This window comes from Mirounga angustirostris, unplaced genomic scaffold (assembly GCF_029215605.1).
Source record: "Mirounga angustirostris isolate CCGP_5_RB_7025 unplaced genomic scaffold, mMirAng1.0.hap1 SCAF_1, whole genome shotgun sequence".
Taxonomy (NCBI): Eukaryota; Metazoa; Chordata; class Mammalia; order Carnivora; family Phocidae; genus Mirounga; species Mirounga angustirostris.
This window is the reverse complement of record NW_026991709.1, coordinates 94,062,069-94,086,753: the sequence shown is the minus strand read 5'-3', so window position 1 is coordinate 94,086,753 and position 24,685 is coordinate 94,062,069. Positions and strand designations below refer to the sequence as shown.

Sequence of the window (24,685 nt, the reverse complement as noted above, 5' to 3'; positions counted from 1 at the left end):
ATGTAAAAGAAGTCTGTAAAGAATGACCAGTCTTTATATCTGCAGAGCAGAGATCTTAAAATGGAACTAAAATAAGATTTGAACACACAGAATGTTGCCAAGTAAGGTTTGATAAAACCTAATAAGTAAAATCAGTAACTAGTAAAATCAGTCAGTTTAAGTGTCAGGATACACAACATCATTTATAGAATTCTGTAATCTATACAGTACAGTTTTGTTAGTTCCATTGTAAACATTGGCAGATCTTTTACATGATTTTCACATCAATGGAAGGTCATATTATTTCTGAAATCCGTTACCAGATTGTGATAGTTTTCTTTGATATAACATATAAACAGTATCTAAAAAAAATGAAAACAACTTCAAATCCATTTCACACATTGTTAATTAACATGAACTATTGAGTATGTATTTTTCAACCAATTCCAGATGTTTTAAGATTTTGTTTTTCAGCACAGACTCAACCTGATAGCAACCATCTGTCCTGTCCTGGATGATTCAGATTATCTCTGAAAGCGTGAGAATGGATTTGGTAAGGCATTGAGGTCTTTTCTGGCTCAGTGACTCTGTAACATTAAGTGAAATAATGCCCGTACAGTTTATTAGATGTTCTTCCCCTTACATAGCCACCACTACCCTCTGTGCCCACCCTCCCCCCATTCCTCCCAGGGAGTATAGGAACATGGTGTTAGGTGCCAATTGTAAGGAAAGACCTATAAACCTTCAAAAATAAGTAGTGAGTAGGGGATATTGATCTTAATTGTTTAATCTACTAAAGAAGTGGACAGATGTGATTTTTTGATATGCTGATTAAAAAAAATAAATACAGCTATGTTGAGGAATTCACAATACTTTAAGTGAAGGCCAGTACTTTGACAGCTGTAAAGTTGACCACTGCCTTTATTCCACCTCCTCCCTGTCGACACCTGGAGATAGATGGTATTTTCTTTTAGACTGCAGAACCTCAGCTTAATTTAAAGTACCCTTTTAAAACTGTCCACATGTCTTTTTTTCACACTTTGCTTGATGAGTAAATCATTCAGGTGAAGCAACCTCTTCTTGGCATGTGTGAATAAATTTGTGAATGTAGGTCTGTAGTCAAAGCATCATAGTGTTTGTTGCCTCCTCATAGGAATCTTAATTTGAAAACGAGATTGGCCATGGACAACAGTAATTATTTGCCATCAAATCATTAAAATTTTACTGGCATCTTCTAAAAGAGAATGATCTTAAAAAGTTCACTGGCATTACTGACTTGTTTAGAAAGCATATATTTATATGTATTTGTAATATATATGTTTATATTATATCTTTGCCTGTATTTGTGAAATTTTATCAACAATCATAATTACCTAAATATATAAAATATTTTTTCAACTTCTAAACCCTCTGAAATTCCCTGGCAGTCTGCCACCTGAACCCTTTTTACCACTTCATGACAACTTTCAGTTAGGATACCTATAATGACTTTTTCTTTTTATGCTATTTTACTACTTAATGATATTTTCTTTTTAAAAACAAATTAGTTTAATTCCTTGATTTTTTTTTTTCCCCCTCCATGGTTAAAATTTTAGTTTCTATTCTTTTTTCCTTCCAGTCCTTTTTTCTTTTGTATTTTAATTGATGTATAGTTGACATACTAGTTTCAGGGTTACAACACAGTGATTTGACAATTATATACATTACAAAATGATAAGTGTAGTTACCATCTGTCACTGTACAATGTTATTACAATATTATTGAATATGTTCTCTATGCTGTACTTTTTCATTCTCATCACTTATTATTTTAATACATTTGGAAATTTGTACCTCTTAATCCCTTTCACCTATTTTGTCTGTCCTCTCCTCTCTCTCCCCTCTGGCAACCACTAGTTGTTTATGAGTCTCGTGTTTGTTCATTTGTTTTTGATGGCACATATAAGTGAAAGCACATGTTATTTGTCTTTCTCCATCTGACCTGTCTCACTTAGCATAACCTCTAGGTCCATCGATGTTGCCAATGGCAAGATTTCGTTCTTTTTTATGGTTGAGTAACATTCCACTGTGTATCTGTACCACATCTTTATCCATTCATCTATTGATGGACACTTAGGTTGCTTCTGTATCTTGGGTATTGTAAATAAAGCTGCTATAAACATAGGGGTGCATCTTTTCAAATTAGTGTTTTTGTTTTCTTTGGGTAAATACCTAAAAATGGAATTGCTAGATCATATGGTAGTTGTATTTTTAGTTTTTTTGAGGAACTCCATACTGTCTTCCGTAGTGGTGATACCAATTTACATTCTCATTAGCAGTCCATAAGGGGTCCCTTTTTTCCACACCAACACTTTTCTTGCCAACACTTATCTCTTCTCTTTTTGATACTAGCCATTCTAATAGGTGTGAGGTGATATAATTGTGGTTTTGATTTTCATTTTCCTGATGATTAGTGATGTTAAGCATCTTTTCATGTGTGTTGGCCATCTCTATGTCTTCTTTGGGAAAATGTCCATTCAGGTCCTCTGCCCATTTTTAACTAGATCATTTGGGGGGGTTTTTGGCATTGAGTTATAGGAGTTCTTTATATATTTTGGATATTAACATCTTATCATAATGTCAGTTGCAAATATCTCTCCCATTCAGTAGGTTGCTTTTTTGTTTTGTTGATTCTTCTCTCACGGTGCAAAAGCTTTTTAGTTTGATAATAGTCCCAATTGTTTATTTTTGCTTTTTTTCCCCTTGCCTGAGGAGACCTATATCCAGAAAAATACTACTAATACTGATGTCCAAGAGACTACAGCCTGTTTTCCTTTAGGAGTTTTGTGGTTTCAGGTCTCTTACACTTAGGTTTTTAACTCATTTTGAGTTTACTTTTGTGTATGGTATAAGAAAGTGGTCCTGTTTTCCCAACACCATTTATTGAAGAGACTTTTTTTTTTTAAGATTTTATTTATTTGACAGAGCACAAGCAGGGGGAGCAGCAGGCAGAGGGAGAGGGAGAAGCAGGCTTCCTGCTAAGCAGGGAGCCTGATGCGGGGCTCGATCCCAGGACCCCGGGATCATGACCTGAGCCGAAGGCAGTCGCTCAACCAACTGAGCCACCCAGGCGCCCTGGCTATTCAGCGTCTTATGTGGTTCCATACACACTTTAGGATTTTTTTGTTCTAGTTCTGTGAAAAATGCTATTGGTATTTTGATAAGAATTCAATTAAACCTGTAGATTGCTCTGGGTAATATGGACATTTTAAAAATATTAAGTCTTCTAATCCATGAGCACAGAATATCTTTCCATTTGTTTGTGTTGTCCTCAATTTCTTTCATCAATGTCTTTTTTTTTTTTTTTAACCTTTATTAATGTTTTTAAGAAAGCTGTACACCCAATGTGGGGCTCAAACTCACAACCCCAAGATCAAGAATCACGTGCTGTTCTGACTGAGCCAGACAGGCATCCCAGTATTTTATTATTTTTGATAGTTATACATAGGATTGTTTTCTTAATTTCCCTTTCTGCTGTTTTGTTATTAGTGTACAGGAATGCAACAGATCTCTATATTTTGTATCCTGCAACTTAACTGAATTCATTTATTCTAATAATTTTTTGGTGGAATCTTTAGGGTTTTCTATATATAGTATGTCATCTGCAAACAGTGACAGTTTTACTTATTCCTTACCAATTTGGGTGCCTTTATTTTATTTTATTTATTTTTTTGTCTTGAGTGCTACGCCTAGGACTTCTAGTACAATACTGAATAAAAGTGGTGAAAGTGGACATCCTTGTTTCTAATCTTAGGGGGAGAGAGCTTTAGCTTTTTACCATTATGATGTTAGCTTTGGGCTTGTCATATGTCTTTTATTATGTTGAGGGATGTTCCTTCTGTGCCCACTTTGAGTTTTTATCATTAATGGATGTTCAATTTTGTCATTCTTTTTCTACATCTACTGAGATGATCATATGACTTTTATCCATTTTGTTAATGTACTTCACATCAATTGATTTACAAGTATTGAACCATCTTTGCATCCCTGGAATAAATATGACTTGATCATGGTGAATGATCCTTTTAATGTATTTTTGAATTCTGTTCACTAATATTTTATTGAGGATTTTTGCATTTATGTTCATCAAGGATAATTGGCCTATAGGTTTTTTTGTGTTTGTTTGTTTTATAGTGTCTTTGGTTTTGGTATCAGGGTAATGCTGGCCTCATAGAATGAATTTTGAAGACTTTCTCCTTCTGTTTTTTGGGATAGCTTGAGGATAGTTAGTATTAACTCTTTGTTAAATGTTTGGTAGAATTTACCAAACATTTGGTAGAAATGTTTGGTAGAAAAACCATTTGGTAGATGGTTTTTGTGAAGCCATCTGATCCTGGACTTTTGTTTATTGGGAGTTTTTTATTACTGGTCCAATTTTGTTACTATTAATTGGTCTGTTCAGATTTTCTATTTCCTCCTGATTCAGTTGGAAGATTGTATGTTTCTAGGAATTCTTTCTTCTAGGTTGTACAATTTTTTTTTTTTAAAGATTTTATTTGACAGAGACATGGTGAGAGAGGGAACACAAGCAGGGGGAGTGGGAGAGGGAGAGGCAGGCCTCCTGCCAAGCAGGGAGCCTGATGTGGGGCTCGATCCCAGGACCCCGGATCATGACCTGAGCCGAAGGCAGACGCCTAACGACTGAGCCACCCAGGCGCCCCTAGGTTGTACAATTTGTTGGCATATAGTTTTTTGTAGTAATTGTTTATAATTTTTTATATTTTTATGGTGTCATTTTAACTCATCTTTCATTTCTGATTTTGAGTTCTTTTTCTTGATTAGTCTGGCTAAAGTTTTATCAATTTTGTTCATCTTTTCAGAGAACCAGCTCTTAGTCTCATTGATCGTCTCTGTTGTTTTTTTTTTTTTTAGTCTCTATTTCATTTATTTCCACTCTAACCTTTATTATTTCTTCTACTGACTTTGGGCTTTGTTGGTTCTTCTTTTTCTAGTTCCTTTAGATGTAAGGTTAGATTATTTAAAATGCTCTTGTTTCTTGAGGTGGGCCTGTATCACTATAAATTTCCCTCTTAGAAATGCTTTTGCTGTGTGGTAAAGATTTTGAACTGTAGTGTTTCCATTTTAGTTTGGCTCCAAGTATGTTTTGATTTCCTCTTTGTTTCTTTGTTTATCGATCAGTTGCTTAGTAATCTTTTATTTAGCTTCCAGGTATTTTATGTTTCTTTTAGTTTTCTTGTAATTGATTTCTTTCTAATTTCATACTGTTATGGTGGGAAAAGAAGCTTGATATGATTTCAGTGTTCTTAGACTTGTTTTATGGGCTACCATGTGATCCGTCCTGGAGAATGTTCCATGTGCACTTGAATAGATATTCTGCTGTTTCGGGATGGAAAATTCTGTTTATATCTGTTAAGTCCACCTGGTCTAGTGTTTCATTCAAAGCCACTGTTTGATTTTCTGTCTGAATGATCTATCCATTGATGTAAGTAGGTGTTAGAGCCCCCTACTATTACTGTGTTATTGTCAATTTCTCCCTATAGGTCTGTTAATATTTGCTTTATTTAGATGGTGCTCCTATGTTGGATGCATAGATATTTATAATTATTATATCCTCTTAGTGAACTGATCCTTTTTATCATTATTTAATGACCTTTTTGGTCTCTCTTTACAGTCTTTGTTTTAAAGTATATTTTACCTGATACGAGTATTGGTGTCCTGTTTTCCCTCTGCTTCATTTGCATGGAATATCTTTTTCCATCCCTTCACTTTTTTTTTTTTTTAAGATTTTATTTATTCATTAGAGAGAGAGCACACAAGTAGAGGGGAGGGGCAGAGGGAGAAGCAGACTCCCCACTGAACAGGGAGCCCAATGCGGGGCTCGATCCCAGGACCCTGGGATCATGACCTGAGCTGAAGGCAGATGCTTAACTGAGCCACCCAGGCATCCCTCCATCCCTTCACTTTCAATCTGTATGCTTCTTTAGGTCTGACGTGAGTCTCTTGTAGGCAGCATATAGATGGGTCTTGTTTTCATTCAGTCACCTTATATCTTTTCCTTGGAGCATTTAGTCCATTTACATTTGAAGTAATTATTGATAGGTATGTACTTACTACCATTTTGTTGTTTTTTGGTTGTTTTTGTAGTTCTGTCTTCCCTTGTGATTGATGGCTTTCTTTAGTGTCGGGTTTGGATTCTTTTCTCTGTGTATCTATTACAGGTTTTTGGTTTGTGGTTACCATGGGGTTCATATATAACACCCTATGTGTATAGCAGTCTATATTGAGATCATGGTCTTTTAAGTTCTCGAAGAGCACTAAAGTTTTATTCCCCCCTCCATGTTTTATGTATATGAGGTCATATTATGCCTCTTTGTGTATCCCTTGATTAGTTTTTATAAAAATAATTGATCTTATTAATACTTTTATTTTAACCTCCTTTCTAGGTTTATAAGTGATTGATCTACTACCTTAACTATATGTTTACTTTTACTGTGAAATTTTCTCCTCTCATAATTTTCTTCCACTGTGGCCTTTTCTTTCCACTTAGAGAATTACCTTTAACATTTCTTGTAAAGCTAGTTTAATGGTGGTGAACTCCTTTAACTTTTGTTTATCTGGGACACTCTCCAATTCTGAGTGATAATCTTGCTGGATAGAGTATTCTTGGTTGCAGGGTTTTTGTTTTTTTGTTTTTTTTTTTCTTTCAGCACTTTGATTATGCCATTCACTTCTGGCCTGTAGAGTCCTGCTAAAAATGAGCTGATAGCCTTATGGGGTTTGCCATATATGTATGTAACTGTTTGCTTTTCTCTTGCTTTTGGGATTCTCTCTTTAATTTTTGTCATTTTAATTATGTGTCTTGGTGTGGACCTCCCTGGGTTCATCTTAAGGCTCTCCTTGCTTCTTGCACCTAGATGTCAGTTTCCTTCCCCAGGTTAAGGAAGTTTTCAGCTGTTATTTCTTCAAATAAGTTTTCTGTCCCCCTTCTCTTATCTCCTTCTGGGATCCCTATAATGCAAATGTTCATACACTTGATATGTCACAGAGGCCCCTTAACCTATTCTCATTTTTTATTTTTTTTGCTGTTCAGCTTGGGTGTTTTCCATTACCCTGTCTTCCAGATCACTGATCTGTTCTTCTGTATCCTCTAATCTACTGATTTCCTCTAACACATTTTTTATTTTATTATATTCTTCACCTCTGACTAGTTCTTTCTCAGTTCATCCACTCTTCTTTCAAGTCTGGTGAGTCTCTTTCTGACCATTACCTTGAGCTCTTGTCAGGCATTTGCTTAGCTCTTTTTCTGTGGTTTTTCCTTCTTTCATTTGGGACATACTCCTGTGTGTCCTCATTTTGTGTTTCTATAAATTAGGTAGGTCAGCTGCTTCTCCTGCTCTTGAAAGTAGTGGCCTTGTGTGGAAGGCATCCTGTGGTTTCCTGCAACACAGTCCTCCCTGGTCACCAGAACCTGTTGAGGTTGAGCCATGACAGATGCTGGCATGCTGGTGGATGTTGCTAGCCCTCTGCCCCACTGGCTACAATGATCATCCTGTCGTGTTAAGGGGACAATTGTGGGCAGGGCTTGTCCGCTGCACAGCTAGCTAATAAGCCCTAGTAGTCTCTACGTGCTCAGCCTGTCTCCAGTGGTCTGCTTTGCCTGCTCTGGGCTCACTGGTAAGCAGGGCTTGCTTCCTGTTTGGCTGGCTGTGAGACCTGGTTGCAGCACCTGTGGGTTTGCTGGTAGGCAGGGCTAGCCGTTAGCCCAGCTGTCTGGAACGAGCCTCTGTGACTGCTGCAGACACTGAGGGTAGGGCTTGCTCCATCCATAGGCAGCTGAGGAGCATAGCTACAGCAGTTGCACCTGCACTGGTGTGTGGGGTTAGCTCCCCCCTCCCCAGGGCAGGAGGTGCTGTGGAGGGGTGCCTACCACAGCGAGCAGGTTGGACAGGGCAGGACACACAGGGCTAGCAAGGTAGGGGGAGAATGTCAGAACTGGCTTCTCCAAGTGCCTGGCTATCTAGGCTGGGAGAGAGCAAGAAAAAGGGCACCTACCAGCACTTTCATGCCTGGAGAAAGCTCCTGTTTTCCTGTAGATTCCTGCCCCTCCTGTACACATCCTAAAACTAGTCAATAAATCTCCCTCACATATACCCCAGGCACTTTTCAAACTGTTCCTTCTATGGTCTGTCTCGGGCCAAGTTATGTAATGTGTTGGCTTTTAAAGGGTGAGGACTTGGTTTCCTAGGCCCTCCAGCTCTCCTGGAGTTAAGCCACACTGATTTTCAAAGCCAGACATTATGGAGACTGGGTCTTCCCAGTGCAAGTCCCCAGGGCCAGGGGTGTCCATTGTGGGGTCGCTCCTCCTTGCCTGTGATGTCCCTCACCTTTGTTGAGTAGTCACTCCGGGAGTTTCATTCCTGATGCATCTGTCCCTCCTACCCTTTTTGATGTGACCTTGTGTCTACACCTAGCTGTGGACACCCTTCAGGTGGTTTTCAGAGTGAGCTGCAGTACATGTAGCTGTTGCCTCCATGTGTCCGTGGGGAAGGTAAATTCAGGGTTCTCCTACTCTGCCATCTTCCCTCTCCTCTAAAAGTTCTTTTAAAAAATACTACTGTTTTTTCCACAATGGATAGTTATACAAAGTCATTTTAATATAGTCATTTCCAAATGTATAAAAGGTAAAACATTCTAATTTAAGAAAAATGTAATAGGCAATAAAATATTAACATAAGACAAATATGTGAAAATTATTTTAGAGCTTGTTTTTCATAGATGTCCACCTACTGGTACAAGAGTAAAACCTGCGTTAGGTGAGTTCGTGCAAACTTCTCCATAAGTTGGTCTCCAGTAATAATGCTTTTTAAGGCCATTGGAGACTTCTGCAAGATACACATGTCCATCCACCACAAATGGCTCCACATCTGTATTATCTGGTTTTAGACGGTCCATTTGAATTAAGTCTGAATAAGCCTATGATTTTTAAGAAAAGAAAAACCTATCATTAAGAAAATTGTTTAATTACCACAAAAATGAATAAGCTAATTTCAGTATTCAGATTAGCTGTGCTGATTTTTAGTTTAAAATATTCTGAGTAAATTACTGAATTTTAGTATTTTTTACATATGATTTTTGTTCACCTAATATCACATAATGAAATTATAATCTTGAAAAAATTATTTCTAAGTTTTAAGGTATTTTGTTTTATGGCTCCCAGAATTAACAGTTCTCTGTATTACAGATTTTATGGGCCAAAGGTCCCATGGTCAAAAGTTTCAAGTCCTACAGGTGTTCTTAAATGAGGGAGGTGGGAGTTGTATATACCTTGAAAGTCTGATGGTAGCCAGGGACCCATTTCTCAGAAAAATAAGCAACCAAATTTTGGCATACAACTGTATGGAGTTCATGAACTCCCTGAAGCTAACTTATAGACTGAGACTTAGACAATTTCTGTAGTATTAGATGCTGGCCTGGCGGTAGCCTAATTCCGTCTTCATTGTAGAATTTTCTTTGTATATCTCTTATGGGTCATTGGTATCTTTGTAAGGGTGTCATACAAACATGTTAAAATGGTTGGTCCATAAGGTTGTGAGTATAGAGAAAGGCAGATATTTAGACAATAAAAGATTTAAAATTTTAGCTGCTTTCTACTTTAGCTTATTATTCCAAACTAATTCTAATGTGTAGAATATGATCTTTCTCTGAAATCAAGGGTTTGAGTAGTATATTTTATTACTCTTTTTAGAGGTGGGATTTTGGATAGTCTTTTTGCAAAAAAAGCATCTTCATTCTTTCCAAATAAAAACTATTTGTTACAATGCTTTTTGTTTTGAAAGTCGTATCAAGGGCTCTATTTACATAAGCAACATAAAAGCACTGTATGTCTCCAAATTCCATGTCTTGGTTTAATTATTGGGCAGCAGACTGGAGATTGTGCTACATCAAATTTAGAATAAATCAACAGTTGTGACTTTTAAAATGTTTTAACTTTGGAGGAATTGGGACTGTATAATTCAGTGATCTCTCTATTAATATGTAGTATTTGATATCTTCTATTTCAACCACAAAACTTTCTAGTGCTTAATTTTTAGGATTTATGTTAAAATTTATCAAAACTGAAGTGTCTTACTACATTTTGGAATCATTTCCAAGGCCACCTGTAAATGCCTGATATTATAGAGAAGACCCCAGAAAAAGCCTTTAGTGAAGAAAAAAAAACAACTCACCACACATGTAGCCTCATCAAATTTGTTTCCCCAAATGTAGACATTCGATAATGTGGGGTTTGTTTTCATTGACTCTGAAAGTGCAACAAGTCCTTCTCCCTCTATGTTGTTGCTGACTACTGACAACCTATGAGAAACAAGAAGTAATAACCCTGAAAACCAATACATACTTCCACAAAGATGATGCGTAAGTTAGTCAAAAACATTTATTACATTTTATTGTGTAAAATCTTAGGAATTATATTAAAAATACTTAAGAATAATGCTAACTAAAATCCAAGAAACTTCATTTTCTAAGTGGATGCTTCATGTATCCAGTATAGTTAACTACATTTTAGAAACCAACAGCCTGTTTTATCTCATTCAGTAAATGTTTGGGGTCCCTTCAGGATAAAATCATCCAATAATACTTTATTTTTTGTCTTGATCATATTATGATTTTTCTATAGAATTCAGGATAAATACTGTAGGCAGTAAGAATTTTCTCAATCTTAAGCAATCATAACTAGAATCAGTCTAATTTTTAATAGACATTACTCTTGAAAAAGAAATTGAAATGTTTAATGAAATGTCAGTTTAGAAACTTCTCATATTTCATCATGAATCTTGAGTTTTAAGGGGCTTGCGGTTAGTATTTTAAAAGTTTTTCTCTTATTTTGATTAAATATAAAACCATACTAACGCTCTAAGACTCCTGTTGTGTGAAGCAAGAGTTTCACTGAGATACTTTGTTCCTGCATTTTCTATTCTGTTAAAAGAAAGATCTAATACTTCCAGGGTAGTATTGCTTTTCAGTACATCAGCCAAACACACCATTCCGTCACAAGTTATTTTATTGCTGGGAAGGGAAAAATACATGGTTACATTTGAAAATACGAAGTATTTTATTCACAGAGATTAACATGCTTCAAAACAGCTGTATAGAACATTACTTTCTAGTTTAGTAAAGATTTTAATCACTCAGTTTCCAAAAAAGTTAATGCAGATTTGCCATAAAATGTTTCCGTTTTGGTTTACTCATGATTAAATTGCTCATTCACATTGTTAGGAGATAAAATAGCATATAAACTAAATACTAAGGCTTAGGACAAAAAGTTGACAACAATGGTTGCATTTTCTGATCTAACAGTGTATCCTGTGTACTGTGAATATTTACATAGATTATTCCCAGGACTTCTGGATTAATGTATTATCACTTACCAGCTGACATCAAGGTAGCGTAGGCTTCTGTTCAGATACAGTGCATCACATAACTGTTTAATACCACAGTTCTTTATATTATGCTTACACATGTGTAGTTCAACAAGGCAGTGATTTTCTTTCAACATGTGGCCTAGATGAACTGTGGACTCTTCCTAAAAATAGGTAAAATCTTTTTCTAAAATACAGTTTTGAAGCTGTACATGTTTATTCCAAATATATGCTAAGTTACTTAAATTAGCTTTTTAAAAAGATACCAGTTAAGACTATTAGCCTATAATTTGTATTTGTTTTGGCTTGGCTTTTAAGAAAAATCACTTTTGCCACAAATGATAGTTCATCGTTTTAAAAACCGGCAGCAGGCCCTTGGAAAGTACAGTGACTAAGTGATGTAAAAGAGGCTGGTTTTAAAAAATCAATTCTAAACAACACTCCAGAAGGGGAGGGGGGAAAAAAAAAAAAAAACTTGGCCCCATGATATTTTGTGCATATTAAGCTCCCTTATTGCTGTCCTCTCAAGAATCTCTAAATGTTTCTTATACCCTCCATATGTTCCTGAACTTTTCTCTTGATCTCTACTCTTTATAGATAAAATACAAAGACATTTCTCAATGTTGATTCTATTTTAAAAATATACTCATTAGTCCTGTGATATCCAGTTCTTCCGTTTTATAATCATCCCAAATTTCTAAATATGTTTTACTGTTCTAGTCACTGGAAGACTTATTTTTAATTCCAAATTCTAGCTGCTTCCAGGCAAAAAGTATATAACTTCAGTGAGGATTTGAATACTAAACACTTTAAGTTTTTAACAGAGTCAAACCAGGTCTTAAAATGAATGGGTCAGTATTTTATGGTAAGGAAAAGTCCTCTTACTTGATTGCTGCATTTTTTTTCTTTTTAAAGTAAGCTCCATGCCTAGCATGGAGTCCAATGCAGGGCTTGAACTGAGATCAAGACCTGAGCTGAGATCAAGAGTATGATGCTTAACTGACCAAGCCACCCAGGTTCCCCAAGATTGCTCTTTTTATAAGTTTTATAGTCACTGGAAATGCTGATCACGAACATGGATAACTACGTATGCTCAAATTATGTACTTCTACATAATAACTCAGAAAAACTACAAAAGTTAAATGAAACCACATAGCAGTAGCAGATAGTACATGAGTTTTATAATAAAAGTATATGAGCTTTATAATAAAATTGTCCAAATACTAGCTTTATACTAGCTGTCTGACTTTGGGCAAATTATTTCATCAAGCTAAGTCTCAGTTTTCTTTTCTGTAAGATAGATAAAATTATACTTCCCTCACAAGTAACAAAAAAGTACCTGGCATAAAATAACTGTTCTGTAGAACACTATAAAGCATTTTTTATTGTTCAGTAGTCTATAATCCTATGTCTGATTTGTTTAAATTATTGCTGGCATTGAAAGAGATCCAAAGGGAAGCTATAGTTTGGGATCTTAACAAATGCAAACTGACCACTTAGGGGGTCCAGTATTGCTCTGCATGGTGCCTGGAACAGAGGACAGGATACATATTTGTGTTTTATGCTTTGATTGCATTTTTTTTTTTTAGCTCAAGAAGTCTGGTTCAGGGACCACCCTTATTAAGGAAGGGAACTAAAATCAGAAATAGTAGTGTTTTTAGATCCATTTACCAACTTTGACAATTTGCCTAGGATGGCACTTGGCATCCATATCTTTCCAGGCTCCCCAGATAGTGAAATGGAAGAGAGGTTTGCAGGGCTTATGTTTGGGAACAGCAAAGTAGGAAGAAGCACAGGAGGCCTCTACTCCACAGCCACTTGAAGAGACTAGTACTCACAGGGACAAAGGGTAGTGGCTGCCTTGGAGAGGAATAGAAAGCAGGCTGGAGTTTAGCTGACTGCTAGAAGCACCAGGCTAACAGCAAGGGCCTGGACCTGAGAAAGACCTTGGGCTTTTCTTAACTATTCTCTGATTTGGGAATAATGACACCACTTGACACACTTAAAAGAGGAATCATTGGGGTGCCTGCGTGGCTCAGTCGTTAAGCGTCTGCCTTCAGCTCAGGTCGGTCCTGGGATCAAGACCCACATCAGGGAAGCTGGCTTCTCCCTCTCTCACTCCCCCTACTTGTGTTCCCTCTCTTGCTGTGTCTCTCTCTGTCAAATAAATCTTAAAAAAAAAATCGTGCTTCTAGTGTGATTTCCATATAGTTTAACAGATTTATTTCCGGGGCACCTGGGTGGCTCAGTTGGTTAAGCGACTGCCTTCAGCTCAGGTCATGATCCTGGAGTCCCGCATTGGGCTCCCTGCTCAGCGGGTAGTCTGCTTCTCCCTCTCCCGCTCCCCCCTCTTGTGCTCTTTCTCTCACTCTCTCTCTCAAATAAATAAAAAATCTTTAAAAAAAAAAATTTTTTTTAGGGCGCCTGGGTGGCTCAGTTGGTTAAGCGACTGCCTTTGGCTCAGGTCATGATCCTGGAGTCCCGGGATCGAGTCCCGCATCGGGTTCCCTGCTCGGCAGGGAGTCTGCTTCTCCCTCTGACCCTCCCCCCTCTCATGCTCTATCTCATTGTCTCTCTCAAATAAATAAATAAAATCTTTAAAAAAAAAAAGATTTATTTCCTCAAGGTCTAATCCAGAAAATTTTGATTTAGCCTTCAAATCTCATGTCCTCAATCTGAAAACCTGCTCTGCCACTTCTAAAAGAATGTTAAAGAGCAAGGAGAAGCCTTAAAAGCAGCTACAATGTTTTTACTCATCATCTTGTCTCCAGCATGCAGCTTACCTATAGGATCAAGTCCAGACTTCGCATGCTGCTCTTCACACATATGTGGCCACTGTTACTCTTGATTTCAAAGCAGTTTAGTGATATCAATATAACAAACAACAAAACAATTTACACTGAGCTCTTATCCAACCTTTAAAACTTTTAATCACTGTTCTTGCCTTAACTACTCTGCCTCTTTACAGGTTTACTAACTGTAATCTGAGTTTACAAGAAAGAAAGGAAGAAAAAAGACATGTTTACTGCTTAAACAACATCTAAAATCGTAATTTAACTCAATTTTTCTTCAAATAAGCTTTTCTTTGTAAATGCAGTAAATTCTAAAAATATGAACCTTGACATAAACTTCAGTAACGAGTACCTTCATTTTATTCACATGTAGTAATATTAGCTGTCATCACTTTGAATACATACCTGTTCACCATACAGTATAGGTCGGTTTAGGTTTATTCCCTTAATTGTTTGGTTTTGAGTTAGGACTGTAGCCAATGCTATCACACTTTGCATTCCCTAGAAACAGTAAATTCATTAAAGAAACTGACAAAGTATATAACCTCCCTATTTCAAAATTAGTAATCTGGACTCCTAGAAATAAATTGTATTTTAAATTGTAAACCCTGAATTATAGTTTGGTCAGATTCAGAAGTGAATTGTTACTATGTTCTTTTCTCCCTGCCCTAAAATCTATAACATGCACGGGGGAGTTCTTAAAGTTTCGGTATCCATTTCCTAGGACGTTCACCTCCAGGTTTGCTTCTAAGCCCTCAAGGTTCTGTGTGTTTCGGACCTCAGATACCCAGACACAGATGCGGATCCCAGCTAGGGTTCTACACTACTTAGAACAGACCTTATGCAAGCATTCTTTTATATGCATACTCACTTCCAGTGTCTGTGCAGTGGGAAAGGTTTACTAATCACATTTTTCACAGCTTCCACAGGATTCCCTCTTTACCTTATTGGAAGGGCCTAATTCTCCAATTTCTGTGATGGACACCACCACACACCCCTATCTGTTACGCCAGAAAACCTGGGCCTCCTCTCCGCCAGTCTACTCACCCTCCCATCCAATTAATAAGTCTTAGAGATTCTGTCTCCAAAAGAGGTCTCAAATTAACACATCTGTGTGCCACCACCCCACCCCCAGTCCTTACTGCCCGCCTGGACTATAGTAACTTCCTAAGTGGTCAGTGAGCTTCCTCTCGCCACCCTCTAATTCTCCATAGAAACCAGAGTGGTCTTTTTAAAGGACAAATCATGTCACCCCTCAAGGCCTTACCATGATACGTATAACACAATCCCTTCTTCCCCTGGCCTGTGACCCACAACCCATACAACGTTGCTGGATCTGGCCTCTGCACACCTCTCACCTTCACTTGAGATACTCTTAACTCCTTCTGTCTAGCCACTCTAGCTTTTCAGTTCTTAAAACCTGCCAGACTCAACATTTCATTATTCATGTGCCACTCACGATTTTTGCCATATTGGAATCTCCGTTTTAGTATTTACTTAATAGTGCTCTATTAAATCAACTCACTTTTTCCACTTTATTTTAAAGCTCTATCACTACCATAAATGGAAAACTGTAATTCCTCAAGATAGAGCATTTGTAAAAATAAATACATGAGTAGTAAAATTACCTCAATCTATAATAGCAATGCTACTCATATCACACTTGGGGTAACACTATCTTTTAGAGTCTATGTGTGCTGGACCCCTGCCTGGAATGTTCTGCCATGGACCCTCTCCAAGGCAGTTTTTTTCTCACCCTTCATGACTCAAGTATTACCTCCTCAGATATTAGGCAACTGTCTTATCATGCAGATTACCTCCTACCAGAGTACTTGGCCATCTTTGTAGCACCTTTCTCTTTATTGATGTTTTCCCAACTAGAATATAGGCTTTCTAATGAAATAGCATTTTTTTTTTAATTAAACAATTTCTCAAGAAGTCCCACATAGGTTAAGAAGGGTTATAGATAGAAGTTTAGGAAGAATTTTATTCTAGTTATTCCTCTACAGTATTATTTAATACAATCTGATTAATAGCACTATTATGCCTAATAGTAAAAACAAACAAACAAAAAAACCTTTTTCTCTGATATTAGATATTAGGGGCAAACTTAATAATTCATAAGACTGTCATTTAGCTGGTCTCTTTAACATTCCCTATCCTGGTTTCCAAGGAGAATGATGTAGTACCTGGGTGATTTTTCTCAACCATTTTACTCACCAGATCACAGTCACCCAGATCTAATTTTTCTAAAGATGAATTAATTTGTAGCATTGCAGCAAAAAACATTCCGCCTTTATTTTCAATCTTGTTTCCAGTCATTCTTAGGTATTTCAGAGTTGCATTCTTCTGAAAAGGAAAAGAATCAAAACTTCATTAAATTTTTATTCCATAGAATTCTCTTTGGTATACATGAGTTAGGAGACTTACTATTTGCAGACTCCTCAATTTTTCATGGTTTCATGGAGATAGAATAAGATATACTCCTTAAAGGTAACATTCAGTTTCCCAATAAGAGATAAGAAATCTAGTTTTTTACTGGGAAGAATGCCCAGGAAACATGTCCAAACAATGCCCAGTAAATGAAGCAGATTTTTAATAAATTTTCCTTTAATTGGGAAATCTATAAATTTGTTTTCTAAGAAAATTATACCACTTTTTTTTATTGAGGTGAAATTCATATAACCCAAAGTTAACTATTTTAAAGTATACAATTCACTGGTGTTTAATAAATTCAATGTTATTGGTCATCACCTAACTAGTTTCAAAATACTTCACCCCCCCCCCCACTCCCCACAAAGGAGACCCTGCACCCATTAAGCAATCACTCCATATTCTCCCTGTATCACTTTTAAAGGAATATAATTCCTCAGACACTTGCAAAATTTTAACTCCTCTCATTCCACTCTTAATTCTTTCACAAAGAAAAATCAGACGTTTCAGTGTCCTAATGAATATTAGAGGATATATAACTGCAAATAGTTATTAATTGAAACCCCTTAAGAGCAGGAAGAAGGCAAGGATGTCTACTGTTTGTTTTTTTAAAGATTTTATTTATTTTACAGAGAGAACAAGTAGGGGGAGCAGCAGAGGGTGAGGGAGAAGCATGCTCCCCAGTGAGCAGGAAACCTGATGTGGGGCTCGATCCCAGGAACCTGGGATCATGACCTGAGCTGAAGGCAGACGTTTAACACACTGAGCCACCCAGGTGCCCCAGGATGTCTACTGTTAATACTTCAAGTGTACTGGAGGTTCTAGATGAGGCAATTAGGCAAGGAAAAGTAACAAAAAAATGCATCCACATTGGAAAAGAAAACTATCTCTGTCTGCATATAACATGATCTTATATATGGAAAATCCTAAGGAATCCACCCAAAAAAAGCTGTTAGAACTAGTGAGTTCAGCAAGACCGCAGGACACATCAATATATAAAAATCAATTGGGGCGCCTGGGTGGCTCAGTTGGTTAGGCGACTGCCTTCGGCTCAGGTCATGATCCTGGAGTCCCGGGATCGAGTCCCGCATCGGGCTCCCTGCTCGGCGGGGAGCCTGCTTCTCCCTCTGACCCTCCCCCCTCTCATGTGCTCTCTCTCTCTCATTCTCTCTCTCAAATAAATAAATAAAATCTTAAAAAAAAAAAAATCAATTGTATTTCTACACACTAGCAATGAACAATCCAAGATTGAAATTAAGACTATCCCATTTACAATAGCATCAAAAAGAATAAAGCATTAGGAATAAATTTAGCAAAAGCAAGACTTGCACACTAAAAACAAAGCACTGTTGAAGGAAATGAAAGATATAAATAATGGAAACACATCCCACGTTCATGGATCAGAAGACAATACTGTTAGGATGGCAGTACTCCCCAAATTAAGACTTAAAGCAATTCCTCTCAAAATCCTTGTTTTTCTTGCAGAAATTGATAAACTGATCTTAAAATTCATTTGGAAATGCAAGGGACCCTGAAGAGTCACCACGTCTTGAAACAAGAACAAAAAGGATTCACTTCTTGACTTCAAAACTGACTACAAACTACAGTAATCAAGATAGTGTGGGACTGACATAAGGATAGACATACAGGTTAATAGAGTAGAATGAGGAGTAGAGAAATAAACCATTTGTAATAGATTTTTGACAAGGGCATCAAGAAAATTAATGGGGGAGGAATAGTCTTAAGTAGTGTTGGGATAACTGGATATCCACATGCAAAAGAATGAAGTTAGACTCCTACCTCACATAATATACAAAAGTTAATTTAAAACAGATCGAAGAACTAAAAGGAGCTAAAACAAAAACTGTTAGAAGAATATGCAAGTGTAAATCTTCATAACTTTGAGTTAGGCAAGGCCTTAGATATAACACCAAAAGCACAAACAAAAGAAAAAATAAGTTGAGCTTTATCAAAATTAATTTTGTGCTTCAAAAGACACCATTAAGGAAGTGAAAAGGCAACCTACAGAATGAGAGAAAACATTTGCAAATCATATATAAGGGACTTATACCCAGAACATATAAAGAACTCTTAGAATTTAAAAAGACAACTAGACATGGGCATTGAACATTTTTTCCAAAGAATGGCACATGAAAAGATGCTCAGCATCATTATTCATGATGGAAATGCAAACCAAAACCAAAAAACCTCTGCATATCCACTAGGATGGCTAAAATCAAGAGGACAGTAACAAGTGCTGGATGTAGAGACGATGTACCTGGATGTGCTGGATGTATCTTAATAAAGCTTTTTTTAAGGGAGTTCAAAAGTGCTCATGTTACATTTTAATAAATTGAAGTGTAATAAAAGTACACATTTGCACAATGAGATCACAATTACATTTCATTCTGTTAATTACAAGCCATCAGAAGTTAAAATTCCCAAAGAAAATGCTAGTTTGAGGTATATAAATGCTTACATGTAGTGCTTTAGCAATCAGTTCTCCACCTTCGGGCCCAATATCATTAAACATAAGGTTTAAGTAAATGAGGTTATGTTGTTTCTATAATAAGGAGAGGAAAGAAGCTATTACGTATATAATTATTAGGAAAAAAAATAATATAGGAGCTATTTAAGTAAAAGTATTTAAGTAAAAGTATTTACCTCCAAAGAAAATCTTTGTAACAGAAAATCTGAAAGTCCAGCAAAAGAAGCTACCATTAAGGTGTGCGGGGGGCGGGGGGGGTCACCATGCTCATTTAAACATAGTTGCAATATAAATGAAAGAAAAAGACTATATTCTATTTTGATCAATCATTCAAAGTATGAATGTCCTTGATTTAACCATAGTGTACAAGTTTGCAAAAGAGGACTCAGGAGCTCTAGGTACCAGCAACCTACCAGTAACAAATACACAAGTGGGTGTTCCGCTTATTTCAAGTGTTATAAATATAGTGCAAGGTCAGGACCCTGGACATTTTACAAAACTAGCATTTTGTGTGTGTGCGCCACTAGAGTAGGTGGTTTCACCACAAAGAGAACTAAGAAAACTCAAGAACATTTTGATTGTTTTTGCAGCATTTTTGTAGTTGCTGAGAATTAGTTCGTATTTTTTAATCTTTACTCTGTTCTTGTGCCGTGTGCCATCGCATGGATATGAGAATTTTAGGATCATTTTTAAGCTCATTGGAAGCACATTTAGCAACTGAGATTGGGACAAGTAGTTAGGAACTTAAAAAACCAATTTAAGAGAGGTATCAAAAAATTATATATGCTGCTTTAAACATTTTAAGTGAAAATACAGACATATACCCGTATTTGCCAATCTTCTGACGCTGAAATAAAGCCTTTTCTTAAAGTACACCTACTCTAATTGGTGGACCACACTGTCCTTGTTTTTGTTTTTTGACCCCACTGTCTGTCTTAAATAAAATGAACTGCAATGCAGCATGGGCATCTCCAAAGTGAAGGCTGCAATAAAGGGTTAACTTAGCAGGCTTGGGGTGCTCAAACCCTGTACATTCCAAAGAAAAAGGACTGGTTCTTAACTGACTCCTGGAAGAAAACAAAAAGAACTAAGAACATTTTGTAGTAAAATACCTGAAGCAGTCTTGCAGCATAGTATGCACCAACATCACTTATGAAGTTATATCTAACATCCAAACCTGAAGAACACAGATGAATACAGGCTGATGTTCCTTATACTGAATAATTAAAATCAGCAAAATGAAAGCAAGAGGTAATGATTGTTAAGGAGACATATACCATTAATATATGGATTCTTCTTTAAAATTCTGAAAAGAATCCAAAAATCTTCACCTGTTACTCTTTCTTCTGGCATTAAGCAACTGTTACCAGCAATGTTTAATGTGATTCCTTCCGATCTATTAAAATACAAAAAAGAAACCCACTAAAGAAGTATTTTTTCCTCCTATATAAATAGTAACATGAATAGCATTTACTGAAACCAAGTATGTACCACAATACAGATTCACACTAAGTAACTTAAGATGACTGAATATTCTAAAGATTTTGTAAACACTTTTATACTATATAATTTTTCTTTCACAAAAAACAAAACAAAACAAAAAAACCCCCAATGTATCAGGATGCCTGGGTGGCTCAGTCGGTTGAGCATCTGCCTTCTGCTGGGATCGGGTTCCACATCCGGCTCCTTGCTCAGCCAGTGGGGAGCCTGCTGCTTCCCCTGCTTGTGTGCTCTCTCTCTCTCTGACAAATAAATAAATGGAATCTTAAAAAAAAAAAAAGTATCTCCACCTGATAGATAAATGATATCAAAGACTTCAAGGTTTTTCATAAATCAATCCAGCTCACAGGAGTTTAGGACAAATGTGAAGGCTAGACTCGGAGATGGCTGGTCTAGTGCTCTTCCCCACGTACTCCACTACCTCCAAGACCAGCTAACAGTGCCCATCAGCCACTGTCCTAAATCAAAAGGTAGGTCTGTTTTAAAAAGCACGGGCAGATGGCTTTAAACAAATCACTCGGTATTCCAGGATTTTCACACAGATGGATGTCAGTGAATATTACTTATGTAGTCAAGTAAGTGTCTTCCTTACCCCTTTTCAATTTCTTCATCCAGTTCTTGGAGTATATGCAATATAAAAGAATTAATTTTCTGGGACTTTTCCATACAGAGATTATAATAATTTTCCTGGAGATGGCCAATAACTTCTGGAGCTTTTGAAAAATAAGTGCATTACTCTTCATCACATACAAATTATACCAGGACCTTTCCTGTTCCCCTCCCTCCCCTCCCCCAAAACACACTTCTTTCAAAGATACGAATGTGTGTATGCATAGAGTCAGGGGTGAGGAAGAAAAGGCAACAGAATTAAGAATAGAGAAAGAAGAGGGAAATAGAAGAACTGGGGGGAATAAGAATGCTGTTTGGAGAAGCAGGGCCATAGAAGCACCCACTGAGGGTAGGCAGACACTAACTTGGAAGTGACATAAACGGAGAACTAACAGAGGTAGCAGAGTAAAAGGATATTCAAAGAAATTTCTAAAGGTTGATTTTTCTCTGTTCAGTCCTTAATAAAGAAGACAGAAACAAAGCAGGAGTTGAAATCTCCTTCCTCTGTTATGCCTGCATCTTTCCTTAATGGTCTCACTGTCTTTGATACTAAAGGATCTTTTGCAAGACCCAAGCCTTCTGGGGGTGGAAATGATGTCCCTTTTCTTAGAAGCACATACCACTATCTTTGTTTTCTGTCCTATCTTTTGTATAGGTCTCTTAAAAAAAAAAAAATTGGCTCAGAGATTTCGCTATTCAACCAGCCTGGTATCTTCAGGAGCCAGCCTCTCTAAGTCTCTGTATCTCAAGAGATGTTCTTTGCTGAGATTTCTGCACTGTATGAACTCAAGAGTTTGCTAAACAAACTTGCAGAACAAGATTTAAAATGAGGAACATTACATTAAAAATGAAAGCAGTAAACTTTTAATAGTTGTTTTTAAATAAGCTTTTAAAAAAATTAGCCCACTTATTCCAGACAACTTGGAAATTTCAATATCAAAAAGAAATAAATATTTATCAGCAATCCCACTGCTAAAGAACTATTACAATTAAGGTCTGTGGGTATTTCCTCCTCATTGTTTTTCTCATCTACGTACATATTAGCCGTTTTTTAAAAAAAAATTGAAAAGATATAGGACTGTACTGAAATATTCCAGTTAACATTGTGAGCTTTCCCATGTCGGTCTGGGAAAAATTTTAATGTCAACAGAATTTCCTGTCTTATGGGTGGATGTACATAAGAAACCCTACACTTATTTTAGGAAGTTTCCATGAATTTATATAACATTTTAGCACAATATTTCCCAAACTGTGTTCCTCAGAATACTAATCTTCCAGGAGATGATCAAAGATGTTCTAAATAGAATAGATTTTTATTGTCAAGTAAGTTTGGGAAGTGCTGAATTAAACCTAAGCAGACCTCTATAATACTTCTCAGGACATTTACAACACTCAGGTGCACAAAGACTCTTCAAATTGTTGAGCCTGGAGGGAAGGGAGAAAAAAAATATTCCATTTCCCAGACTTATGTGACCATGGTTCACATGGAATTCAAACTACACAATGCTACTTTAGCATTCTCCACAGGAAACACAGTAAATAGATCTTTAACAAATTTACTTGTTGGAGCTGGGCTCCCACTGGGCTTCTTTCCTCCCTTCTTGCATACTACCTTCCTTGCTATTAAAAAGACTGGCCTGAGAATCTCTGAGGTTCAGTGCCTGCCCTCAGCTGGCCGCACCAACCCAACACATGCAGAAGAAATGTGTCAGAACTCATGTTTCTCTGAAGAAAGGAATCTTAGACTACAACTTAAATATAGCTAAAGAAAAATACAAGAAAATTCTTGGGGTGCCTGGGTGGCTCAGTTGGTTAAGCATCTGTCTTCAGCTCAGGTCATGATCCTGGGGTCCTGGGATTAAGTCTCCCATCAGGTTCCTTGCTCAGTGGGGAGTCTGCTTCTCCCTCTGCCTCTCTCCCCAGCTTGTGCTCTCCCTCTCTCAAATAAATAAATAAAATCTTTAAAAAAAGAAAAGAAAATTCTTATTACCTGACCATGGATTTAAAGTATTTAAAAGTTTCTGCTATATTTTTCTGCTATGCTCTCTTTCATTTAAAATTCACCTAAGTGTTGTGTGTCAGGATTTTATGGCACCAATAATTTATTTCCTGTATTCATATTAGGGGAAAATAATAAATCCGTCTTCAAATTGTAAAGCTTAAACTAGGACTAGCCAGTTACACAAGAAAATATCAAGACTCTAACTCAAATGTCATTTTTCATCCATGCCACAGTCTTGTATTCCAAATATTTTTCACCTGGCAGCACGTGTTAGAATTTCTAAAGAAAGGGCTCATTTCGGAGGTGGTCCCCCATCCCTTCTATACAGGAACAGCCAAGTAGCAGGAAATCCAAGGGTTGGGAGTGAGTCAGACTGGGCTACCTACCCAGGATCACCTGTGTGCCTTTGTACAAGTTACCTTAATTCTCCCGTCTTAAATTTCCTCTTACGCTAAAAGCAGAGCACGGTGCCCATCTCAAGGATGCAGTGAGGAATACGTAAGGCTGCTAGCACAGTTCCCCATCTACAAGCACACACTTTAACACAAGCATCCAAAATGGAATCGGTGGCAGGAGGAGGGGCGTGCAGGCTACGCTTAACTTGCTAGAGATAATTCACATCTGCAGAAATACTTAAAACGGAGGCTGCACAGAGAGGCAAAGTCAGAGCTGTCTCAAGACCCTCTTGCCCACCTAGGCCCCGCTTTCTGGAGCTTCCACAAAAAAGAGCCCTAGAAGAGCACCTAGACACCCTTCCCGGAGACCGTAAGAGCAAAGCAACAGACACACCTTCCTCCAGGACAAGGGCTCATGTGAAGGGCAGACCCACCAGGGGGACTTGGGGCTCCCTTCCCGCCCACATTTGGGGGGCCCCAGAGTTCTGGCCAAAGCTGGGGTTCCCAGGGGCACCCTCCTGCCACACCGCCTCGAGCCGGCAGCCTGCTCAGAGGAGTGGGCTGGCGCGAGCAACCCTGCAGCTGGGGCCGGAGTCCCTCGTGCGCTTCCGGTGGGCCAGGCAGGCGCCAAAGGACACCCTAGTTCTTACCACTACCGTCGGCCAGGGCCCAGGACGGATTAGGGGTCGTAGTGGGAGCGGGAAGGGAGGACCGGGGCCCCGCGCAGGCGGCCTCCTTCCCGCTGCCCCACATGCTCCTTTTCACTCCGAGGCCGCCGCGCAGGCGTTGTCATGACGACGGTGCGCATGCGCCTGCCCGGTCCCAGGCGCCCCGCCTGCCGCGTCTGGGCTCGGATGACCGCCAGACCCTGAGCGCCACCTCCAGCCAGCCGCGCGTTCCCTGCCATGACCCGCTTGGGCTCTGAAGCCTGACTGGGCAGGCGGTGATTGCCAATGCTATGGAAGTTCCTTGGCCACCCCCTCTGGCTCCGGATCACCCAGACCTGGGGGAAAAACAGAGGGAGGGTGCTCCGGCTCCTCTGCAGAGGGAAGTTCTTGAGGTTTAGGGGGC

The 24,685-nt window shown here is 38.0% G+C and overlaps 2 protein-coding genes across 7 annotated transcripts in view; one reads left to right on the top strand and one right to left on the bottom strand.

The window, feature by feature from the left end:
• The window catches only part of MYNN (myoneurin), a 39,846-nt gene extending 20,717 nt beyond the window's left edge, over positions 1-19,129 (top strand). Inside the window, exons 9-10 of one of the 3 annotated variants that reach the window (XR_010409715.1) lie at positions 454-532; positions 18,106-19,129. The gene's annotated coding sequence lies outside the window, so the exon portion shown is untranslated. Of the gene's footprint in view, positions 1-453; positions 662-18,105 lie in introns of those variants that run through there. The other 2 variants (XR_010409718.1, XR_010409711.1) reach the window with 2 other exon arrangements.
• LRRC34 (leucine rich repeat containing 34) lies at positions 8,622-24,405 on the bottom strand. 4 transcript variants are annotated; one of them, XM_045903412.3, is made up of 11 exons: positions 24,265-24,401; positions 21,201-21,321; positions 20,386-20,504; positions 20,221-20,285; positions 19,100-19,183; positions 16,408-16,536; positions 14,593-14,688; positions 11,405-11,559; positions 10,887-11,042; positions 10,205-10,331; positions 8,622-8,951 (listed from the first exon to the last, which is right to left on the bottom strand). In XM_045903412.3, exons 1-11 carry the CDS (start codon positions 24,365-24,367, stop codon positions 8,748-8,750), a joined length of 1,359 nt encoding a protein of 452 aa, XP_045759368.1. In that variant the 5' UTR covers positions 24,368-24,401; the 3' UTR covers positions 8,622-8,747. The 4 variants fall into 4 exon arrangements, with proteins under 4 accessions (XP_045759368.1, XP_064441712.1, XP_064441701.1 ...); XM_064585642.1 differs by lacking the exon at positions 21,201-21,321 and having other exon boundaries at positions 24,265-24,405; XM_064585631.1 differs by lacking the exon at positions 10,887-11,042.
• Between the last annotated feature and the right edge of the window lie 280 nt (positions 24,406-24,685).

Excerpts from the sequence above, each read along its gene's own strand:
- LRRC34 (XM_045903412.3), bottom strand. The coding sequence starts at position 24,367 with ATGTGGGGCAGCGGGAAGGAGGCCGCCTGCGCGGGGCCCCGGTCCTCC. Across the intron at positions 14,689-16,407 it reads ATCTGGGTGACTGTGATCTG|GGAATGCAAAGTGTGATAGC; the intron begins GTGAGTAAAATG and ends TACTGTTTCTAG. Across the intron at positions 10,332-10,886 it reads CACAACAGGAGTCTTAGAGC|GTTGTCAGTAGTCAGCAACA; the intron begins GTTAGTATGGTT and ends TGTTTCTCATAG.